The following is a 22,716-nucleotide window of genomic DNA, read 5'->3' as shown; positions in this document are numbered from 1 at the left end:
CTCGCAATTGCAAGAAAAAAAGTCAGAACTGTGAGAAACAAACTCGCATTTGCGAAAAAAGTAAAAACAGAGATATGAACTCGCATTTGCAAGAAAGAAAGTTCTGACTTTATTTCTTGCAAATGTGTTTACAACACGCTATTCTGAGAAAAACATCAGAACTGTGAGTTTGACTTTATAACTCGCAATTGCAAGTTTGTATCACACAATTCTGAGAAAACTGTGAGATAAAGAGGTGCAATTACCTTTTTTATTTTTATTCAGTGGTGAGTCCATAAATAAATATCATATCAAGATTTTGGATTTACATTACATAATTTACCAGTATTGTTACTGGTAACTAAAACTTTATTTTTCTCTAATTGAAACAAAGCTGAAATAAAATGTAAACAGTAGATGAAAAAATTTAACTTAAAAAAAAGAAAGAAAGAAAATGTTGCATTGGCAACTAACTGAAACATAATAATTAGCTAAAAGCCAATTCAAAATATTACTATAACAGTATATTCTCCGGTTTCACAGACAAGGCTTAAGCCTAATCCTAGACTAAAATGTAAGTCTGAGCTGTTTCAGATAAAAGAAACTTGCACTGACTAATCTAAAATATATATCAGTGCCTTTGTTTTGTCTCAAGATGCACACCAGGTATTTTTTTCTAAGCACATTTATGAAAATGACTTATATGGCCTAATTCTGGCTTAGTCTAAACCTTGTCTGTGAAACTGGGCCTATAAGTAATCCTAATCTAACCTTTATCAAATATCAAGTCAAATCATCTGCTATTTTAAGACACCTGACAGTCAATGAAGAACTAAAAAAACTAAAGGTTAATATTATATTAAATATTAAATCATGTCAAAAAATTCAAGCATCACATCAATTAGGAGTGGTTGAATGTTTCATTTCATGGTAGCAATATATACCACAATGTAGTTATTTTTGCTTTAAATAGGGTATTTATGATATAACATTTTTTGATACGATAGAACTGTATCATTCTTGTCACCAGTGCACAACATGAATTAACATGAATCACAGACAGCAGGAATATCAGACTGCTGTCACTTTAAGAACTTCCCGGATCCAATATACTGTTACACGTGTGTTTTCTTTCCCAGCCGTTTGCCTACCTACTATGTTTGCAACATTTTGACACATACAAGCGTGTATTTAACTGTTCAAGGCCTCTAAAGTAGCAAAAATAACTCAATACTCCCACACTCTATGAGCACCATCTTCACATGCGTGTGCCTCTCTGACAGCACCCAGAAACAGTCTCTCAGACAGAGCACATATAGTGAAATGAGTTGTTTCACTGCTAATAGCATTTCAGCGGCTTAAACTGCAATGCCTAAAAAGTGTGAAAACAATACATTTTTGTGACCATGTATCACAGCAACATCACGTGAGCAATCTACTGATTGACAAATTTCTACTGGAAAATCGCCCAGCCCCAACATCAACGATTCAGATATTTTCAGCACACAATCTGTGGTATTTGATAACATCAAGTTCTAAAGACCCTTGCACCATCTAAGCTAAATCACATCAACCAAACCGCTCTACCAATTATCAGCTCTTCTCTTGAAGTGTCTGCCGCATGACCTCTGGCTTGTCTGTCAGGGTCATTATCCCCACATCCAAACGCTCTGCAGAGGCCCGGGCCCGATCAGACCGCAGTTATCTTACATCACACATACTCTGAGCCCTGGAGGCCCACTTACGCAGGGCATGATGTGTGGGCCCTGGGGGAAGACTCCATCTCTGTTAGAGATACAGACACAGAGAGACTCTCTAATTGCCTAACAGGATTTACCCTCCGGTGTGAAATATCTCCAGAGGGGAAATGGAGAACGATAGAGACATAAGAGAGATGAAGAGACAAAAAGGCAGGAGGTGAGAAATGGCTCTACACAGCTAATTCAGTGGTCCTGACCTCTGCTCTCCTCTGGGAGATCTCATACCACACGTATATACCAGATACACAGCCGACACGATGGCGGTAATGGAGATGACCCCAATATGGCCACAAGAGAGGAAAACGAACACATCGCATCAACCCTCTAACAGCCACAACGAAACACATTACCTGCTTGTTGAAGCCTTAGCGCTACACATCTATGTGATGATAGCTTGTAATGAAATCTAACGGACCTTCAGACACATGGCAAAATTCATTGCATCCAATGCTATGAACCCATGGTTCCAAAACTCACCAAACCACTGATCTGTATAATAACTATATTATGGCGCTTTTCCACTACACAGTACCAGCTCGCCTCAGCTCGCCTCAGCTCTGTTTGGTTTTCCACTGTGTAAAAGTTGTACCTGTACCGGCTTCCAGGTACTTTTTTTCATACCACCTCCGGCGAGGTTCCAAGCGAGCTGAGGCGATACTAAAATGTGACGTGAAAACACAGCAGACTGCTGATTGGTCAGAGAGAATCGTCACTATTCACTGCGTCATCATTGCACGCGCCAGCAATAGTATCCAGAATAACCCCGCCATTTTTAAAAAGTTTGGCCAGAGATTGCGTGACATATCCAATCCATTACATATTATGGCAACTCGGAAGAATACGCCGTGGTCAAACGAGGAGGTGCAGACAGCGGGTGTGTGTCGCGTAGTGACACCTACCCATCAGATCATGCTACCAACACTGTATTTTTAATACTGTAAGGGTAGGTTTAAGGTTGGGGTAAAAGTACATGACAGGGTAGCACAAACTGTCAGAACACTGGACATAAGTTTGCTCAGTAGCTCAGCTGGCATGGAATTGGACTTAGGATGCAAAATCTTTGGATATGAACCCCATGAAAAACATTTCACATCGAATGTGTCATTAAACGTACATGCTGGTACATAGTTTCCACAGGTACGTTTCTGTCATGAGATCAGGTTGAAAATAATACATGGTTTAGGTCCAATTTTGAGTCTGCATCCTGTTATGCAATACCGTGTGAACTCTGTAAACTTTTGAAAACTGGTATCTGTGTTGTCATTCAAGGCAGTGTTTCTATAAAAAGCTCTGTCAGACTTTCAAAAATATGTACTCATCAGGCAGGCACTTTATTAATTAACTTGTATGGTTTTAAGCTTGAATATTTATACAGTTGAGAAAAGACTACAGTGACAAAGTTAGCCATTGATCAGTATGGGATTTAGTTAAAACTAGTCATGTTTGTTCTGCTGTTTTCCCACTAAAAATTAAGTTATAGAAACGTTGTTTCAGAAGACTTGCTAAATGGGAAGTCAAATTGAGTATACAGGCAAATACCCATGAATTACTTATTAAAACAATATTGTGAGAAATAGTATAATTCTCTGCTATGGTCAGGTAATTTTGATATTTCAAGGATTAAGAAAGGAATGCAGCAAACATATTTAACTCGACATTAAGCTAATTACTGTATTTTGTCTTGACTGCTATCTGTTATCTCCAATTTCGGTCGTGTCTGAGCGTTCACGGCAGTGATGCGCGGGTCAATGTATAAACAACCCGACCGACGTTTTCAACTAACCCGCCCGCAACTCGGACCGCAAAAAAAAAAAAGTAAATATTGTACCCGACCCGCTTCCTGACCTGCATGTTTAATATTTGCGACTGACACCAGCGATTATATGCGGCTATGCGGTGAAGATGCATTCACTGTCAAACATCATTCGGCATTAATTAGGTAATTTTGTCAAAAGAAATGTTCTTGATTACAAGACTGTTCTTGTTGTGATTTATTTTGTCTTTCCTTTATGTAAATCCACTTGGGGTTCAGAGTACAATTTTAATCCACATTATTTTCACACTTGTCTAGTACAAATATATCGCTTTGTTTCATATTTACAGTGTATACATTTTTCGTTATTTACCTCAAAAGAAAGGAAGTGAAACGTGACAACATGCCCCATAGGTTGGGTACATTGTAACATCTGAGGGGCACGTTGTAACAGGACAATATGACATCTTAAAATGTTATCTGATCGAATGAAAAAAATATACACAACAAACTAAAATATTTTGTCAGTAAAATACATGTGTTAACTTTTTCAAATGAAGTAATGACGTTTTTTTAAAAAATAAAAATGATCTAATTTTGGAGTTTGACAATGAACACATCGCAACAATGCTTTGAACGGCCCTGATCGCAACACACAGCTGTACAGGAGTTCAAAACAATGTGGACAAATAAATGAAACACATTTAGACATTCAGAAAAACACTCCCCTCCCTCCACACACAGCTCTCATAGAACACGACACACATAAACGAGTCAAAATGCTTTACCTTTCTTGAAATAATATAATATAATATAACATAGCCGATGCATGGAGCAGAAATGTCGATAAAAGAGGAAGCTGGCTCTTTTCTTTTTTGACATTTTTGCCTTTTATTTGATAGGACAGTATTTAGACAGGGAGCGAAGTGGGAGAGAGAGAGAAGGAGGACGGGATCGGGAAAGGTCTGCGAGCCGGGACTCGAAAAAGGGACACTCGAAGCGCAACGGCGCTACTGTACATGTCGATGTGCGGCTCAAGAAGCTAACAACGCTGCACGACGGTTTTTGAAGTTAATGGGGAGGCGAATCCGGTTCAAAACAATAAAATAAAAGTCTATAGACGTTTTTCCTGAACACGGAAGTAAGTCCGACTCTTAACTGAAAGAATGCTTTGCATTTCCGGTCTGCATTGTTTCTAGTCAAATTAGGGTATATTCCGAGCTAATAAACTAATGTTAAACCTATTAAAATGTTTTTAAAAAGCACATGGCTCCATAGCGCCATCACTTGGCAATGTCGCAATGACCGTCATTTGTCAGTGCCTCACTTTAATGAGTGTGTAGATGACACGAAGCAGCGGACGTTAGCTACATTAAAAACAGATGGACGCTATTTGAGTGGGTCCCTATGGAAACCGGAACAGAAAAGCATTCAATCTGACGTTAGAATTCGTAATGGCGGCGCTCATCGTTTACTCAGGAAAAAGGTCTATATAAAGGCACCTTTCGCATTTTTTCTTGTTGTTATGGAAACGACAGGTCTAGCTACTCGCTTGTCATTGGTCAGCTGTCAAAAAAGCGCTTGACGTAGGGTGTTTTCTTCAGGAAAGTTAAACTTTTTTCAACTTGAAAAGACGCTCTGAGCTGCAGAAAAAGACGCCGGCGGTAGCGTTTAAAAAAAGCACTCAGGACTTTTTTGAAAACACGGTTTACTCCATAGGATTATAGTGTAAAACAGATGCTAGCAGTTTGAAAAAAAGACGCCAAGTGTGAACACGCCCTAATTCCCTTTTTCTTAACTTTTAACTTCTTCTAAAAATTATCAAGAATATTAAATCAACTTAATAGGCTTAACGAATTTTCTTATACAAACATAACGAATGCACTTCAAAACTAAGTTTTCATATATAAATTCAGGAATCACGAATATGACAAAATAATATTATTTTATAGCCTATATATATTAATAGTTTCATAAAATGAATAAGGAAATTATAGTGCTTTGATTTTATTAAGTAATGTTTAATGGTGTTCATTTCGCTCTCTGGAAATGTAAAGAAAAAATACCGTTTTTACTTGGAATTCGTTTTTAATCCCTGGGGCCTCATTTATAAAGACTTGCGTAGAAACCATCCTTGATTTTATCTAAGAACTTTTCTGATTTGATCGTAAGAGCGATTCAGAGAAACGAACGTACCACGAAATCCATGCATACGCCAGTCATTCGGTTATAAATCACAAATGATCATGGAATTGTGTGCAGCTGAATGTTCCGCCGTCGAAACGCCCCTGCTTAATTAATTAACATATAAAATGAGCTCATTCCTAAAGCAAAAACTCTGTGACAATGGCAAGTAAAAAGAAGCGCAAGAAATCAAATTATAGTGAGGCTGATCTATCTGCAATACCCGGCATTACCACAAGGAAACGGTCGTACGCCAAGCTGGAATCTGACGTGGAGATAAGTACTTTTCCACGTCAAAGACGGTTTTTATAAATCTGTACTTTGACGTGGATTTGATCGTACGAACACTCTAAGATCAAATCAGTGCGTAAGAAAGTTTTATAAATGAGGCCCCAGGTTTTAAACAATCATATACATGAGATAATTTGTATATTATTGCTTGAATAAACATTTAAAAATAGTGCTAGAAATTTTATAATTAAGGAAATTAAACAGACCTAGGCATTTGAAAAGACATAGTGAAATGTGTCTAATAATTCCAAAAAGAAAGAGAAGCATTGGACATAATCAAAATATTCGAGACATTTATTAGGAATATCATTTTCTTAACAATTAAGATGCTGCTTGTGTTTATCCAGTCTAATCGAAGTGTGCGTCTCTCCCACGATTTTCCCAACAAAAATCCCACCCCCTCTCAGAAAATACATAAAACTGACATTACTGAGCTATATGCGTTAAAAAGTAGCCAATTAAAATGGTACATTGGCATTGCTCAGTTCAACTGTTGGGAAATCTGACATTTTGTCCCGCGTCAGCATTTATTCAACAGTTAATAACGCTCAACATTCAAAAGATAAATATTATTCAGCCAATAAAGTGTAGGTCTATGTACTTCATAGAAAATTGTGTCTAGTACTATATAAATTACAAAGGTTTAATTGGCATCTTTATTTCAAACGACCCGACCGACCGCGACCCAAATATCATTAAAAATATTTTTGGATGACTCGTAACCGCGGGTGACTGCAGGCACCAGTTCATTTTGGATCAACCCTTGCATCACTGGTTCACGGAGTGGCTGCGCTGCCATGATGGATTCTAACTTCCGGTCTTCATAGGAATCCATGTTAAATCGGTGTAGCAAGAATTAGATTAAATAAATGAAACTTTTTCAGTATAACTAAATATATAAAATGTGCGCAAGGTTAAATGGTACTGCTGTTGGCTGTCACAGCAACATAAATACATTTAAATACTTGTTTTGCGCACTAGCAAATCTGGCTGTGTCCAGCAGCGTTGGCTCCGCATTCGAAGTGAAACGCTGACAAGAGAAAACTAGCATGGCTTTCAGCGCCTACGTTAAATACTGAGTGTGAAATAATAAAATAATGCGTTAAAATAATGTTTGTTCTTATAATTTGCTTGGCAAAATCCCCTAAACGTCGCACCACTCTAGAGCTTATCTATCCACCTTGTTCTTGTGTAACGATGAGCGGCGCCGTTTTGGATTATAACTTCTATTTGTGTGCTTCGGTGTTCCGGTCTCCATAGAAATCCACGTTAAAACGGGGTTAAAAGATAGACTGAATTGTAACTTTTTAATATAATTAAATATAAAAAATGTGCACAGGTTTAACATTATATTATCAGCTCTGAAAATATATTAATTTTACTAGAAACACCAGAGACCAGAAATGTAAAGCACCATTCCAGTCAGGTGAGATTTAAGCGTTCAGAAAAAGGTAGATATTTGCGATTATCTGTTTTCGATGCAGCAGCTAACTATGGGTTGATTCATGTCATCTACTCACTCATTAAACTATAACAATATGAGTTAATACAAAAAGAGAGAAATTTTGACACTGTAAAGTGATGAAACTAATGCTGCATTCCAGGCAGGTTTTTTAACTGGTAAATCACCACTTCAAACCACGACTCACGACTTTGTAGCGTTCCAGGCAAGTCAAGCCAAACTGCCTGGGCACATTTATGAATTATTATTATTTTTATATTATTATTAATTTGATTGCAACGTTATATTGTCCTAAGCTCTATTTTTCCACCGTGTACTACTTGCATAAACACCGCACCCATTAGGGCTGACGTTGTTTCGCGGGCTATGTTACGTCAGAACTCGTAACTGGGAGTCCATCGATCTAGTACGAGTTCACGAGTGGGAAGTCACCGGTTTGACTGCCGTTCCAGTGCACTTTCATTGGTCTACCAGTGAAAGTGCACTGGAACGGCAGTTAAGAAACCTGCCTGGAACGCAGCATAAGGCGCCATGTGCTTTTAAAACCCATCTTCATAGGTTTTACTTTATATGATCAGCTCGGAAAATACGTTGATTTGACTGGAAGCACCAAAGTCCGGAAATGTAAGAATTAGATTAAATGGTTCCAGTATGAGTCAGAGCTGGAGGAGACTTCTGCGTTCAGAGAAAAAGGTTGAGACATTAACAATAACAGTCTGGGTCATTCATTTCAGTTTCTGCATTTAAAAACACCAGAATCCAGGGAAGTTGGATTAAAAAAAAAAAAAAAAAAGTGGTCAAAACATATAACGCATTGCAATACAATGATGAGAGAGATGTAAACGTTCCTCAAAAATCTGATGCATCATATTTATTTTAACATGATTTTTCTGATGAAACCAAAGTTTCTTCAGTCCAGCAAATGTTAATTTTGAAATATTATAAGTTATTCTTATCTTTACTTTATAAAAAGCAATAAATATTTCACAGCAAAAAGACATATGTATCACAACCCATACAGGGTTTGCGCTTACATCATGATTTGGTCAGTTACCCGGATACTCGGATGTAAATAACAGCATGCATTGCACAGTTAATGTACTACTGAATAGTTGTTCTGCTAATTTATGCTGTCTAAACCACCGAAAAATGTGTGGAAGCTGCTAAATCATATAGAGAAGGACTTAGCAAGCAGGAAAGTGCGCAATATTTTGACAAACTAAAGTTAATAGGTGGTAAAGATATATACGAGCAGTATAAATTAATATATTAGCCTAATATTTCACCTACCTCGACGGTCACGAATGTTGTCAAGATTCTTGCCCTGGAAATCCTGGTTCAGTTTGGCCAACCACAAACGCATTTTGTTCCTCAGACAGTTTTTTGCACTATTCTCCTCGATTTGATATAACTTTTGGCAGTCTATAGTACTCCAAATGCTTTCCTGGTCCGACCGATTAGTACAGCCCAGAACATGACAATAACTTATTATTTTTAGCAGCAATAATCAGCAAAATATAAGAGTTTTGTTTACATTCAGTGCCACTATTATGGCTATTAATGACGTGTTGTGAACACTTAATAGGGAGATGTTTTTAGAAATACTAAAAGGCCTTATTAAATTAAATTAAATCAAAATCTGTCAGACAACAGAAAGAAAAAACGTTTTTTAGCTGAAAAAATAGCTCATTTTAATTGTTAACTATCTACATTTAATAATATCAAAGTTCAAGAACACAAAGCAGGTGGGAATATTACACAGTTACCCATGAGAGCCTGTAAGTCTGAATAGTTTAAATAGTGGTCTATCCCTCTGGTACAGCCTGAGGTTCAAACTAAGGAGCTCTAGAAATGGCTCGGAACATTATTGAAATATCTATCTGCTATTATTAGTTAATGTTTTTAAGAATTACTCAGGTTGACTGCATAAATACATGCTGTGAATGCAGTGTTCAGCGAGTTAACACATCTGATTAAAACCATATGGACAGGTTGCCCAACTGGCTCCACATTCCTTTGTGTGAAGGTGGAGAATAAGCAAACACAGCCCCCTGGAAGGCATGTATCTGTTATCTGGTTCCCAAACATGATGCATTCCAGACTGTGCTGCACAGCCTTCATTTTTTAGACACGCCCAAAAAAAAAAAAACATTTTCTAGATGTTATAATAAATGTATGACGGCGTTTTAGTGCCAAAAAAAAAAAAAAAAAAACTAAAATTACGAGATTAAAGTCATAATATTTAAAGAATAAAGGTGGAAGAATAAGCAAACACAGCCCCCTGGAAGGCATGTATCTGTTATCTGGTTCCCAAACATGATGCATTCCAGACTGTGCTGCACAGCCTTCATTTTTTAGACACGCCCAAAAAAAACAAAACATTTTCTAGATGTTATAATAAATGTATGACGGCGTTTTAGTGCCAAAAAAAAAAAAAAAAAACTAAAATTACGAGATTAAAGTCATAATATTTAAAGAATAAAGGTGGAAGAATAAGCAAACACAACCCCTTGGAAGGCATGTATCTGTTATCTGGTTCCCAAACATGATGCATTCCAGACTGTGCTGCACAGCCTCATAGTGGTAGTTACACAGAAGAACCCAGACCAATTTATATCAAATCAACAATAAATTATATAATTCTGACCTGTGTAATTGATATTTCTTATTCTTTACTGAGAATCCTGCTTGGTTAAAAGACCAGGCACAGACTGTGGAAAACAAATAATGATATGGGTGAAGTAAATCTTGAGCAAGACCACCACTGCTTTGAAGGGCTTCTGTTGTTAGAGCTCAGAGCCTTACACTTGCATGATAAATTCTCCCCTTCCATGCTTACACTCTCTGTGTACAACCAGATAACGTTACCATGGAAACATGCACCATCCAACCAATCAGGAATCAACATCCTCCTTCCAACCTGCACCTCTTGTGATATACAAACAATTAATACCTTGAGCAGGAAAAATAAGAATGTGTGAGGTGGGACATTTCTATGTCCTCATCTCACTGGCTGCAGTTTTCAGCCCAAGGACGGGAGGTCTATAAGAGTGATGTTTTCTATTGTGTTGAATTAATGCCGTGTGCAGAGGCAAAACCCACACACAAAAGCAGAGATGGGCATTGAAAATACCCAACAGCACACATCACTGACGCTGGGAGTTAAACGCAGCTCAGAGGAAATGAATTTCCCTTACATTAACACAATTACATTACAGTCTAATGTGCTTTTGATGGCTTGAGCATGCCGTCTCTGAAATGACTACATATGCACACTGCAATTATTCCACCCAGAATTGCCTTAATGAAAAATATACTGACATCCAACAGTTAATCACTTGCTCTGTAATAAATAAGTTATGGCTTGCTGAAGTCTGTGATTGATTACAAATGCTCATCTATCAATAATTAGGACTGTAAGGCGTTATGATCTTTCAGTTATTGCTATAGACATCGGCATCATTGCAACTAAATGTTATTGACTACCATTCATGTTATTTATGTTATTAACCGCCACCTGAGAGAATTATAAAATTATAAAAATATATAACATATCACAACCTGATGCACTGTGAAATATTTTTGTATTGTAAATATTATAATTTGTTTTACAAGAAAATACTATTTACTTCATTTCTTTGTAATTCCGAAATGTACTAGTGTGTGCCAAAATTCATTTTGGGGTAAACTAACCCTTTAAAAGGCACCTATTATGCAAAATCCACTTTTCTATGGTGATTAGACATAAATGTGTGTTGGCAGTGTGTAAACACAACCACCCTACAAATATATAAAAATCCACCCACTCCTTATTTTTTAATCCCTATTAAACCAAATCAGTCTCATTAGGCATGCGGTTTTGATTCTCTAACCGATGTGAATTTTTACTGACTATTTATATTATTGTAGGTATGCAAACAGAGATATATATGCTACACCCTCTTCTGAAGATGAGGAGGGAATATACAGCTCATTTACATTTAAAGTGATGCACACCAAAATAGCTTTTTTTAGACACGCCCCCCAAAAAAAACATTTTCTAGATGTTATAATAAATGTATGATGGCGTTTTAGTGACGTAAAAAAAAAAAATAAAACTACGAGATTAAAGTCATAACATTTAAAGAATAAAGTCGAAATATTTCTATAATATTCTTGAAATATTTTATATTATTCTCAAAATATTTCAACTTTATTTTCAAAATGTTACAACTTTAATCCCGTAATTTTTTGGATTTTTTTTAAAAAGTGGCACTAAAAAACGCAAGTCGAAATTAGAAGAATAAAGTTTAAATATTTTGAGAAAAAAGTCTAAATGTTTCGAGAGTAAAGTCAAAATGTTTAGAGAGTAAAGTTGAAATGTTTCGACTTTATTCTCAAAATATTTCAACTTTATTATCGAAGTTTCAACTTTATTCTAGAAACATTTAAACTTTATTCTCGAAACACTTTCATTCAAAATTTCGACTTCTCAATTTCAACTTGATTATCAAAATTTCAACTTGATTCTCATAATTTTGCCTTGATTCTCATTTTTTTTAACTTTATTCTAGAAACATTTCAACTTTATTCTCGAAACACTGATTCAAAATTTCGACTTGATTCTCATAATTTCGCCTTGATTCTCATATTTTTTAACTTTATTCTAGAAACATTTCAACTTTATTCTCGAAACACTTTGATTCAAAATTTCGACTTGATTCTCAATTTCGACTTGATTCTCATAATTTCGCCTTGATTCTCATATTTTTTTAATTTATTCTAGAAACATTTCAACTTTATTCTCGAAACACGGATTCAAAATTTCGACTTGATTCTCATATTTTTTTAACTTTATTCTAGAAACAGACTATTCTCACGATTTCAACTTAATTCTTGTAATTTCGACTGTATTCTCGTAATTCTGACTTCATTCTTGATATATTTCAAGAATGAAGTCGAAATATTATGACTTTAATCTAGTAATCTTATGTTTTTTTTTTGTTTTTTTTACGTGGCACTACAATGTGGTATACAAATGATCTGTAGGGTATTTTGAGCTGAAACTTCACAAACACATTCCCAAGACCAATATTACATCTTGTAACAAGGGGCATAATAGGTACCCTTTAAAAAGTTGCACTGTTGTACAATGCAAAGAACTTTTTGCAACCATAACAAATCTATTACTCACTTGTTGATTTGTTTAAACCTGCATACGAGTCATTTAAATGCCAATTATTTGACCCTAGTCTAATCAAAGCTAAGCAAAGCAATTTGTCACTTATTTCTACACTTTGATTTACCTGTCTTAAACCAGCACAATGGCTGAGCTTGCGGTACAAATTAGTTATTTGCAATGACTCGGCTGACTGACTCAGGCAGCATGTTTTATGAAGCAGCCTCAAGGGCACCACGAGTTTTTTTCACATGCACACAAACCACCATCGCTTCGGGTTCTGTTGCTCTTGGTCAGCGAAGCCGCCGGTGCTTTTGCGAGTCATTGATTAATTGTGGTCATTAGGCGGCGAGAGAATGGCCTCACCTGGAGTTAGAGGTGGAAATCAACAGGAGATTAAAATTAATCACTCTGAAATGCGACAGTACCGCCAGTAGCTTGCGGAGAGCAGGATGCGGAGAAGGGAATGAGTGAATATCTCAGGGCAAGTGTGTAGAATGATTTCATTTTTATTCAAAAATACATCACAAAAAAGCACACAAAAATAAAGTTTTTACATGATGTGCAAACCAAACAAATAGGAAGAAAAAAGTTCATATTAGTACACAGGGTAATCTACAGTTAATAATCATTGGTTGTCTCTTAGTAGCAAGGAGAGTATCTATTTCTTTAGAGAGTACAGAGAACAGAGAACCGGCCTAACCTCTACTGTTATGAAATACCAAATGGGCCCCATCCAAACAGAAAACAGATGATTCGGTTCAAGGAAGTCGATTCGCACAGCTAGCAGTAAAGGTCTGCTGATCAAAGATCAGATTTCCATGTTTACACTGGCATTAGTCTCCATGTTCAAACAAGCTGAACTGATCCTATAACAGCACCTTACAGGCTTAATAAATAAAAGCCAGGGAAATCACACGTGCGTGTGCTTTTGGGTAATGACAACATACGTATAATAAATGTTAATAATACCTTATCCAGTTGGTGGATGACTAGCCTGATCCTCCTCTCGTCCTTCATCAAATTCGCAGCCCGAGTGCCAACATATGACAGCCATAAAGACAAACGCAATCAATCGCACCCAACATTACAGTAAATATATTTACACATTCAACAAGAACCCTGGTCAAAAGACGAGCAGATCGTGAAAAGGCGGCTATTTGTGTACAACAGACACACAAAGACAGCATATAATTGTCAGCATACACAACACCCTTCCAAGAGACCAAAACCAGCATTTATGAGAAAAAATTGCATTACAGCTCATCCTCAATCGTGGACTCATCGTTTGTAATTGTTCATGTGTTATTTACCTTACACTCCTGACATGGACCTACCATTGACACCATTACACCCAAAGTTAAAAAAGGCACAGAGTGAACATTAGGGTGACCCTGCAGGATAAAACATACACTAGCACAAACAATAAGACCGTTTCCTCAAAAATGGTGACACTCACTGTGGTGAATATGGTGACTTAACCTTAAACCTAATCAATACACTATTTCTTAATAAAGTATGTAATTGAAAAGCCACATCGTTTTATAAATATTTTAGACTATGGAGGGGCGCCATTATTTTGATGATGTCAAATGGTTGCACTCTGTGAGCTACTGGCACTACCTGTTGCTATTTTTACCCCAACACAACTCGGAGAACACAACTTTAAAAATAAAATACTGATACGATGCCACATTGTGCGGCTTATAGCTGTAGAGCAACAAGAGAAGCGATGCAAGCGATCTTCATTGCTTTCCTAGCGATAAGAAGAGAATGAATAAAACATCCTAAAGATGTGCGTCTTTGTTCTCACTACTTTAGCCCTGATGCCTTTAAGGCTTCTAGTAGACCACAGCTACTGAAAGAGCTTACAAATGGCAGAGACAAGAAACGCTAGATGCCATCCTGAAGGAGTTTCTAAGTGGGGATTTCACTCGATATCCAGGGACGTTTAGACTCCTTGTGGGGAAGAATTAATGATACGACATTTGGTTTAAGTTTAAGTTAACTTTTATATACATCATCACCAGTAAGCTCTTTCAGTAGCTGTGGTCATCGTATCAGTATTTTTTAGTACAACGATTTTACATCATTGAAACAATGGTGCCCTCCATAGTCCAAAATTCATATAAAACGATGTGGGTTTTTTAAATATCGTAAATATTTCATGGGTTTTCTACTACATATTTCAGTAATTGACATCATTTAAGTTATATTAAGCCAAACTAGTCTTAATACCCAGGGTTCCCTATAAAAATCTATGGAGAATCTTCCGTTTTATTGACGTTTTTAGTTGGTTTAAATGAATGTGTTGTCAACTAATGTTTTGACAATCAGCTATAAAGCAGGATGAGTTGAGCCAGGCCAAATGCAGGTTTAGGATTAGTATCTCCTATGTCTGTGTATTATGCAGATCTTTAATCAGAGACATCTGTGATCAGCTTTTTTGGCCTGGTTGGGGCAGAGGAGTGGTGGTGACTGGTGCCGTTAGCCTTCAAACTTGCCAAAGTCTGATTGCTCAGTGAACCGTATTTTACCACCCAGCTTGAGCATCTTTTGAAATAAACCGTTTAATCTTATTTTGACGACTACCAGTGGAGTGGAGGTTTGGGTGTCACAAACCAATCTAAGTTAAGCAAACAACCAATCAGAGACTTGAACACTAATCACTCTGACTTGTACCAATGGGGGCTTACAACTGCCAAATGGTCCGTACAAATCAAAGCAGGTTAAGAGTCACAGTATTAGCTCATTTGCAGATAAATCGATTTCATGTTCATATATACACACACACATCACGTAAATTATTTTCAATCCAAACAAACGCTGTTATGTTTTTTAAAAACAATATAATCCAGAAGCCAAAGCCAACCCACATATTTTCCGTAGACCTTCAAGGTAAATCTTTACCAGGCTTTTGTAGCATAAAGAGATAGTTGTCATAGATAGATGGTTTAAAATGGCCTGAAAATGTAAGTAAAAAGAATAAAAAATAGCTTGGGAGTTTTCATCTAAAGCCAATAGCTATAGGTTGTACTACATACGTTTCATTGAGTTCAATGGGTTTCATTTAATCTCTGGAGAACACTTAATAGGAAAACAATTCATTAGATAGGGCCTTCTATTTTTAAAAAGAAAAAAAAAAAGAAAAAAAAAAAACATCATGCATTGCATTATTTACAAAACAGGAGCAGGCGAATCAGTCACTGAATAAAGTTTTTTGTTAACGTTTGTTGAAGTTCTGCTGTTGAGGTCAAATTGTATTATCAGAGATGGTACAGCTGAGTTCGACTCCTGTGCTCCTTCACGAATTCTGCTAGAACGATGAATAGAATTAGTGACAGTCAAAATGTGCGGAGAATGATCCCAGTTCATCTTTACACAATGGACCCATCCCTGTTCTGGGCAGGGACCATGACAGGGATGGCCCCCATGCGGCTGAGGTTGGGGCCGGCCATTCTGCTGGGTGGGGGGATAGGGGCTTGACTAGGGGGCCTCTCATACTCTTCAGAGGGTATCTTGTCATACTGGGACTTGGTGTACTCGTGCAGGTTGGAGGGAGACATGGAGCCCAGAGAGGAGCGCTGGCTGCCCACACTGGTGAAACTGCGTGCGGTAGAAACACGGCTCTTTGGAGCGGGGACGTCCTCTCTGTGGGAGGGAGGGGAAAATAGGGTTCAATCAAAACCTGTGAGGATTCCTTCCGCATAAATAGAAAACAAGTTTCAAAGATATTCAACATTTTACAACTAACTGTCCCTTGTTGTAAAAAGGTCAAATTACAACATATCTACATGTGATATAATACACTCCATTTTAATAATTACTGTTTACAGTATGTTGGTTAGATTACATAACTTTTTTGGTTGCACCATATGACTGATTTGGCAGACTAAATGTAGGCAGTTTTGTCAATACACTGTTAGAAGTTTGGAGTTTTTAAAGGGATAGTTCACCCAAAAATGAAAATTCTGTCATTAATTACTCACCCTTACGTTGTTCCAAACCCTTAAGGCTTTTGTTCATCTCCAGAACATAAAGAAAGATATTTTTGATGAAATCCGAGAGCTTTCTGACCCTGCATAGACAGCAACGCAACTGACATGTTCAAGGACCAGAAAGGTAGTAAGAACATTGTTAAAATAGTCCATGAATGATGGAAAACAAAAATAACGACTTTATTCAACAATTTCTTCTCCTCTGTGTCAGTCTTCTATGCATGTGTTGTGGTACTCTTGTGAATGTGCTTTGGAGACTTACACAAAAGAGAGGAAATTGTTATTTTTGTTTTCCTTGTGGGCCTTGAACAGCTGCGTTGCTGTCTAAGCAGGGTTAGAAAGTATGACAGCGTTTTAGTGCCACGTTAAAAAATAAAATCTAAAATTACGAAAATAAATTTGAAATTAAGAATAAAGTCGAAGTGTTTTGAGAATAAAGTTGAAACTACGAGAATTGAATCATAGCAATTACAATAATTTGAGAGCCATTTGCATGTGCAATAGCTAAGAATATACTCTCAAAATATTACAACTTTGCTACGAATTAATTTACATAATTTTGCCTTTACTCTCGAAACACTTCAACTTTACTTTGACTTTGTCATAATACTTTGATTTTATTCTCGTAATATTCTGACTTTATTCTAGGGCTGGGCGATAAATCGAAAGCGATTATGAGGCGCGTTTAGTGAAGGAAGCCGGTACTTTGATTAGTAGTAAATCTCCATCACGTGCGTTCAGCTGCGTTCAGCTGGAGTGTTCAGAGGCGTAAATCACTGACAAGCTACGCCAAATCGCGCTAAAAATCGAATCGAATCGAATGCGATTTTTAGCGCGATTTGGCGTAGCTTGTCAGTGATTTACGCCTCTGAACACTCCAGCTGAACGCAGCTGAACGCACGTGATGGAGATTTACTACTAATCAAAGTACCGGCTTCATTCACTAAACGCGCCTCATAATCGCTTTCGATTTATCGCCCAGCCCTACTTTATTCTTGTAATATTTCGAATTTATTCTCGAAATCGTAGATTTTTTTTTAACGTGGCACTAAAATACTGTCGTAAGAAAGCTCTATGATTTTATAAAAAATGTCTTAATTTGTGTTCTGAAGATAAACGAAGGTTTTACAAGCAATTATTGACAATTTTTATATTTGGATAAATCATCCCTTTAAGACTCTTGAAAAGTCTCATGTTCACCAAGGTTGCATTTATTTAATAAAAAATACAGTAAAACAGTAATATTGTGAAATAGCAGTTCTCCATTTAATTACTTTAATATGTATTTTTTCAGGATTTTTTTTTTTTTGATAAACCGTTAAAAAGAACAGCATTTCTTTTTTTTAAATAACACTTTTGATCAATTAATGCATCCTTGCTAAATAAGTGTTAATTTAAAAAAAAAAAATATTTAAAAAAAAGACTATGCCATTAAGTAAATAAATATAGTCACATAACTAGGCAATTACCAAACAAAAAAAGCTAAATCTCTCTAAAATAAAATCATTTCTTGTTGAGTTTAAAAACAGTTCATGAGGTTTAAACTTCAAACTGTATAAAGGTCAACTCAAATAAAACATTTTTCTCCGCACCACAACCAAACTTTGAAGCAGGCCAGAATGGGGCACTGAATTGCAGCTGAGTCAAAATTTGTTTGGTTTGTTTTGGGGCTTTGCCACTCAGATCGGCTGAAAAAGACTATGGATTTCCAGTGTAGCCCATTGGGCCCTGCTCTTCCCCCATCCTCCAAATTAACAAGCATTCAGCAGTAATAATCCATTATAACACAGAACACAGCAAACGAGAGCGAGACAGCGGGGTCTCCTCTAAGAGAAGCTGGCTTATTTGGATAATCCTCTTTTGTCATGGCCTATGTGAGGCAGCACATGGCTCCCAGACAGAGTGTCCAGCTCTGGGGTCCAAGGGGGGCCTAATACAGGGCCTGACCCTTTACAGAGAGGAATGCCATTTCAATTGGTCGGGGGAGCGAGAGAGGGACAGACGGGGGAGGCACTGACAGAGCAAGAATCGACTGAACAAACAAACGCACAGAACTGATTACGCAGCCTTTCATTTGAAGGGAAAAGAGGTAAGAGGGGAAGAGTGACGGCATCACTGGTCAGATTCGCTGGCTATCAGGTTTTGTTTGGTCGTCAGTGAGCAAAGAGCTGAATGAATCACACAGGGACATAGGGACAGTGACATGTACCAAATGGCATCTGGGTCAAAATCTCAATCTCTTTTATTCTTGTTCCTTTCATTATTAGGTTGAAGACCATTGGCTACAGACAGTATGTCAGTTGGGAGAAGCAGGTGTTCTTATAATTCAGTGTATTTCTGGGTGAATTCCACTAACAGGTGTTTTTCCGAAGAACTCCCTTATTTATATGATTAATTGGGGTCTTGTCAGAAAAGGTTCACATAGATATGTCTAAAAGTAACTATATAGATTTACGGTCAAGTGTGGGTGTAGTACCTGATCTCATAGGCAATCTCCTTCTCGTACTTCTTCTTGTTGCGGGCACGGCAGCAGCAGAAGAGGAGGAGGGCGAGGAGAAGGAGAAACAGCAGAGTGCAGATTACTGCAGCTGCGATGATGCCGCCATTGTTGGGGGCTGCAAAGGGCCAGAGAGAGAAACTTTGAGATACACAAGTTTAGAGTCTAAGATATTAGCCATAAGCCCTTTTGAGGGAAAGACCAAGATGAACCACCTTGGATGCAGATGTTTTAAGCAATAGGGCAGGCGTATGAAGACTTACGTTGTGTGATACTGACGTCCACCATACACACTTCTTGTCCAACACGGTTTTTAGCAATGCATTTGTATGTTCCTGAAGCTGCGTCAGTCGCGTTCCTCAGACTCAGGGTGCCCCCGACTGGATCTGTTCACAGCAGCAGACAGATTATTCATTTTAACTGAGGCATCTGACAGTTATGACAGTTTATCAAAATTGTAAAAAAATATATATTTCAAGGTACATAAGTCAAAGGAACTTACCCAGAACTGCCAGGGGCGGCAGTAGTTTATTGCCGGTGGTTCTTTCCCAAATGTACTGCAGTGGCTGTGTGCCCTCCGCAGAGCTACACCTCAACATCATATCTTTCCCAGCATGAGTCTGACCCTCCGCATAACATTTGGGTTTAGTAGGGCGCACTGTGGGAAAGGAAACAGGAAGGTGAGACAGAAAAACAAAAACAAAACTACTTCAAAAGTGCTTCTCAGTTTCATACATAAATGATATCTCATACATCTCATGAACAGTTTTACTTGATCTTAGTGCTGCGTTCAACACTATCAATTATGACATATTCATAGATTGATTACAAAACTATACAGGTGCTCAAGGGCAGGCATTAAGATAGTTTACATCTCAATTAATGGCAGTAAAGTATGGAGTGCCACAAGGATCTGTCTTAGGCGCTCTGCTATTTTCAAATTACATGTTGTTCCTTGATATAAGCTACTCCTAAATGTAATTTAGAAACTTATTTTCTGTGAAGCTGCTTTGCAACGGTTTGTATCATGAAAAGTTCTATACAAATAAATGCAAATTGAATTAAATGCTACACTGGAGCCATTACACATGACAGTTTGCTGACTTGTCAGGCAGCAATATACACTACCCGTCAAAAGTTTTTTTAACAGTAAGATTGTGTTTTTTAACAAGTCACTTTTGCTCACCAAGCCTGTATTTATTTGATCATAAATAGAGCAAAATCTGTAATATTGTGAAATATTTTTACCATTTAAAATAACTGCTTTCTATCTGAATATATTTTAAAAAGTCAATTATTCCTGTCATTAAAGCTCAAATTTCAGCATCAATACTCCAGTCTTTTTCACATGATCCTTCAGAAATCATTCTGATATGCTAATCTGCTGTTCAAGAAACATTTATTATTACTATTATCAATATTTAAAACAGTTGAGTACTTTTTTTATCAGGGTTCTTTGATGTAAAAAAAAAGTTCTTTGATCTGAAAAAAAAAAAAAGCTTTTGTAACATTATACACTATATTACCATTCAAAAACTTGGAGTCAGTATAACTTTTTTTTTTTGGGGGGGGGGGGGGGAAGAAATTCTATAAATGAATACTTGTCTTCAGCAAGGATGCTTTAAATTTATCAAAAGTGATGATTAAAACATTTATAACATTAAAAAATATTTCTATTTCAGATAGATGCCATTCTTCTGAACTTTCTATTCATAAAAGAAACCCGTTTTCAACATAATAATAATAATAATAGTACTAATAATAAATGTTTTTTGAGCAGCAAATCAATAGAATGATTTCTGAAGGATCATGTGACTGAAGTAATGATGCTAAAAATTCAGCTTTGAAATCACAGGAATAAATTACATTTTAAAATATATTCAAATAGAAAACAGTTATTTTGAATTGTAAAAATATTTCAAAATTGTACTGTTTTTGCTGTACGTTGGATCAAATAAATGCAGACTTCTTTGAAAAAATATATATATTTTTTTTATTAATTAATTGTCCATGAATAATATTTTTTGTATAAATAATAATAATAATAATAATAATAATAATAATAATAATAATAATAATAATAATAAGAAGAAGAAGAAGAAGAAGAAGAAGAAGAAGAAGAAGAAGAAGAAGAAGAACTACAAATATATAAGTTAACAACAAAAAATAATGCATAAAAGATAATGAACAGCCAAAGACATAAAAATCATTTATGGTTACAAGATATCATGCTAAAGATTTATAAACATCTGTACAAAGTGTATACTGTCTTATGCATACAGAACTACTCAACATAAATGAGCTATTAGTATAGCAATGTTTTATGCATGAGACCACAAGTTTAGGCAATTATCTCAAGGGGGAAAATATCATCATTCCACTTTGACCAGCTAAAAGCTGAAATATCATTTCCCATCCCACATATGGTGCCTCTCAGACATAAAGGACGAGTCCCTGAGGCCCTTCTTTCACACTCCACCCATATTCATTCTCGCTGCATCATAACTAATCATAGCATAGGAAGCCATGATCACGGTAATAGATACAGCTGCTGCTATTACAGGTGCTGTCAATCAACTTAATTAAAATCAGAGCGCAGTGGGTGTCAACATTCCTTGAGATAAAAGAGCGAACAAAAGCAGAAGAAGAGGGTGGGAAAGTGGCTGGGTATTGTAAGACAGACAGCATGTGTTTTCTAAAGAGATATGCATTAAAAGCAGCAGGGAAAGTGGGTGAAATCTATGTACATAAGGAAGGGAGGGAGGGATAGAGATGTAGAAAGATAGTGAGAGATTGGATGGGGGGAGGGTGGAGAACATAGGGAGCTTTGTGTAGAAACCAAAGCCTGCACAAACAGACCCCCTCCTCGCTTGGCAGGAGATGACATGAGAATTCAAAGGCAAACAAAACTCCAAATTAAAACCAGGAGGAGACAGATACAGAGCCCCACGTGAGGCAGAATGGAAGGGAGACAGGGTCCACACAAATAAAGAGACAGAGGGCAAGACAGACAGGAAAGTCAACAGTTGCTCTCTGTGGTTCCTCCCAACCTTGGGCAGGGTGCTGGCATTTGAGTCTCCATCGACATCATCGTGGGATAATAGAAGCTGTAAAAACACATCTCTGGGGCTGCTGGGACAGAGGCTTAGAGACCTGAGGATTAACAGCAGGCAGGACTGAACAGCAATTTAATAGGATGACGGGTCAGAGCACAGCAGCTTCCTCTGACGGAGAAATTAAATGTGTGCTGATGGACAGGTGGGCGGGAGAAATCAAGGTGTTGACTGACTAATGCACGTGCTTAAACCAACACACACACACACACACACACACACACACACACACACACACACACACACACTGGTTTACATGTTTTATGGGTACATTCCATAGGCGTAATGGTTTTTATACTGTACAAACCGTATTTTCTATCGCCCTAACCCTACCCTACACCTAAACCTAGCCCTCACAGGAGATTGTGCAAACTTTTACTTCATCAAAAAAACTCATTGTGCATGATTTATAAGCCTGTTTCCTCATGGGGACCTGAGAAATGTCCCCACAAGGTCAAAATTTACTGGTATTCCTATCCTTGTGGGGACATTTGGTCCCCACAACGTGATGAATACCAGGT

The 22,716-nt window shown here is 37.1% G+C and overlaps 1 protein-coding gene across 1 annotated transcript in view; it reads right to left on the bottom strand.

Moving 5' to 3' along the window:
- Positions 1 to 13,080: 13,080 nt before the first annotated feature.
- cxadr (CXADR Ig-like cell adhesion molecule) overlaps positions 13,081 to 22,716 on the bottom strand; it is a 63,792-nt gene continuing 54,156 nt past the window's right edge. The window contains exons 4-7 of the mRNA XM_073829492.1: positions 19,585 to 19,740; positions 19,346 to 19,468; positions 19,062 to 19,200; positions 13,081 to 16,238 (exon numbers count right to left, since the gene is read on the bottom strand). Of these exons, the coding sequence (XP_073685593.1) occupies positions 15,965 to 16,238; positions 19,062 to 19,200; positions 19,346 to 19,468; positions 19,585 to 19,740 (692 nt within the window). The 3' untranslated portion in view covers positions 13,081 to 15,964. The remainder of the gene's footprint in view (positions 16,239 to 19,061; positions 19,201 to 19,345; positions 19,469 to 19,584; positions 19,741 to 22,716) is intronic.

Source organism: Garra rufa, chromosome 23, assembly GCF_049309525.1.
Source record: "Garra rufa chromosome 23, GarRuf1.0, whole genome shotgun sequence".
In the NCBI taxonomy this organism is placed as follows: Eukaryota; Metazoa; Chordata; class Actinopteri; order Cypriniformes; family Cyprinidae; genus Garra; species Garra rufa.
The sequence above is the reverse complement of the archived record's forward strand: the minus strand, read 5'-3'. Positions and strand labels throughout refer to the sequence as shown.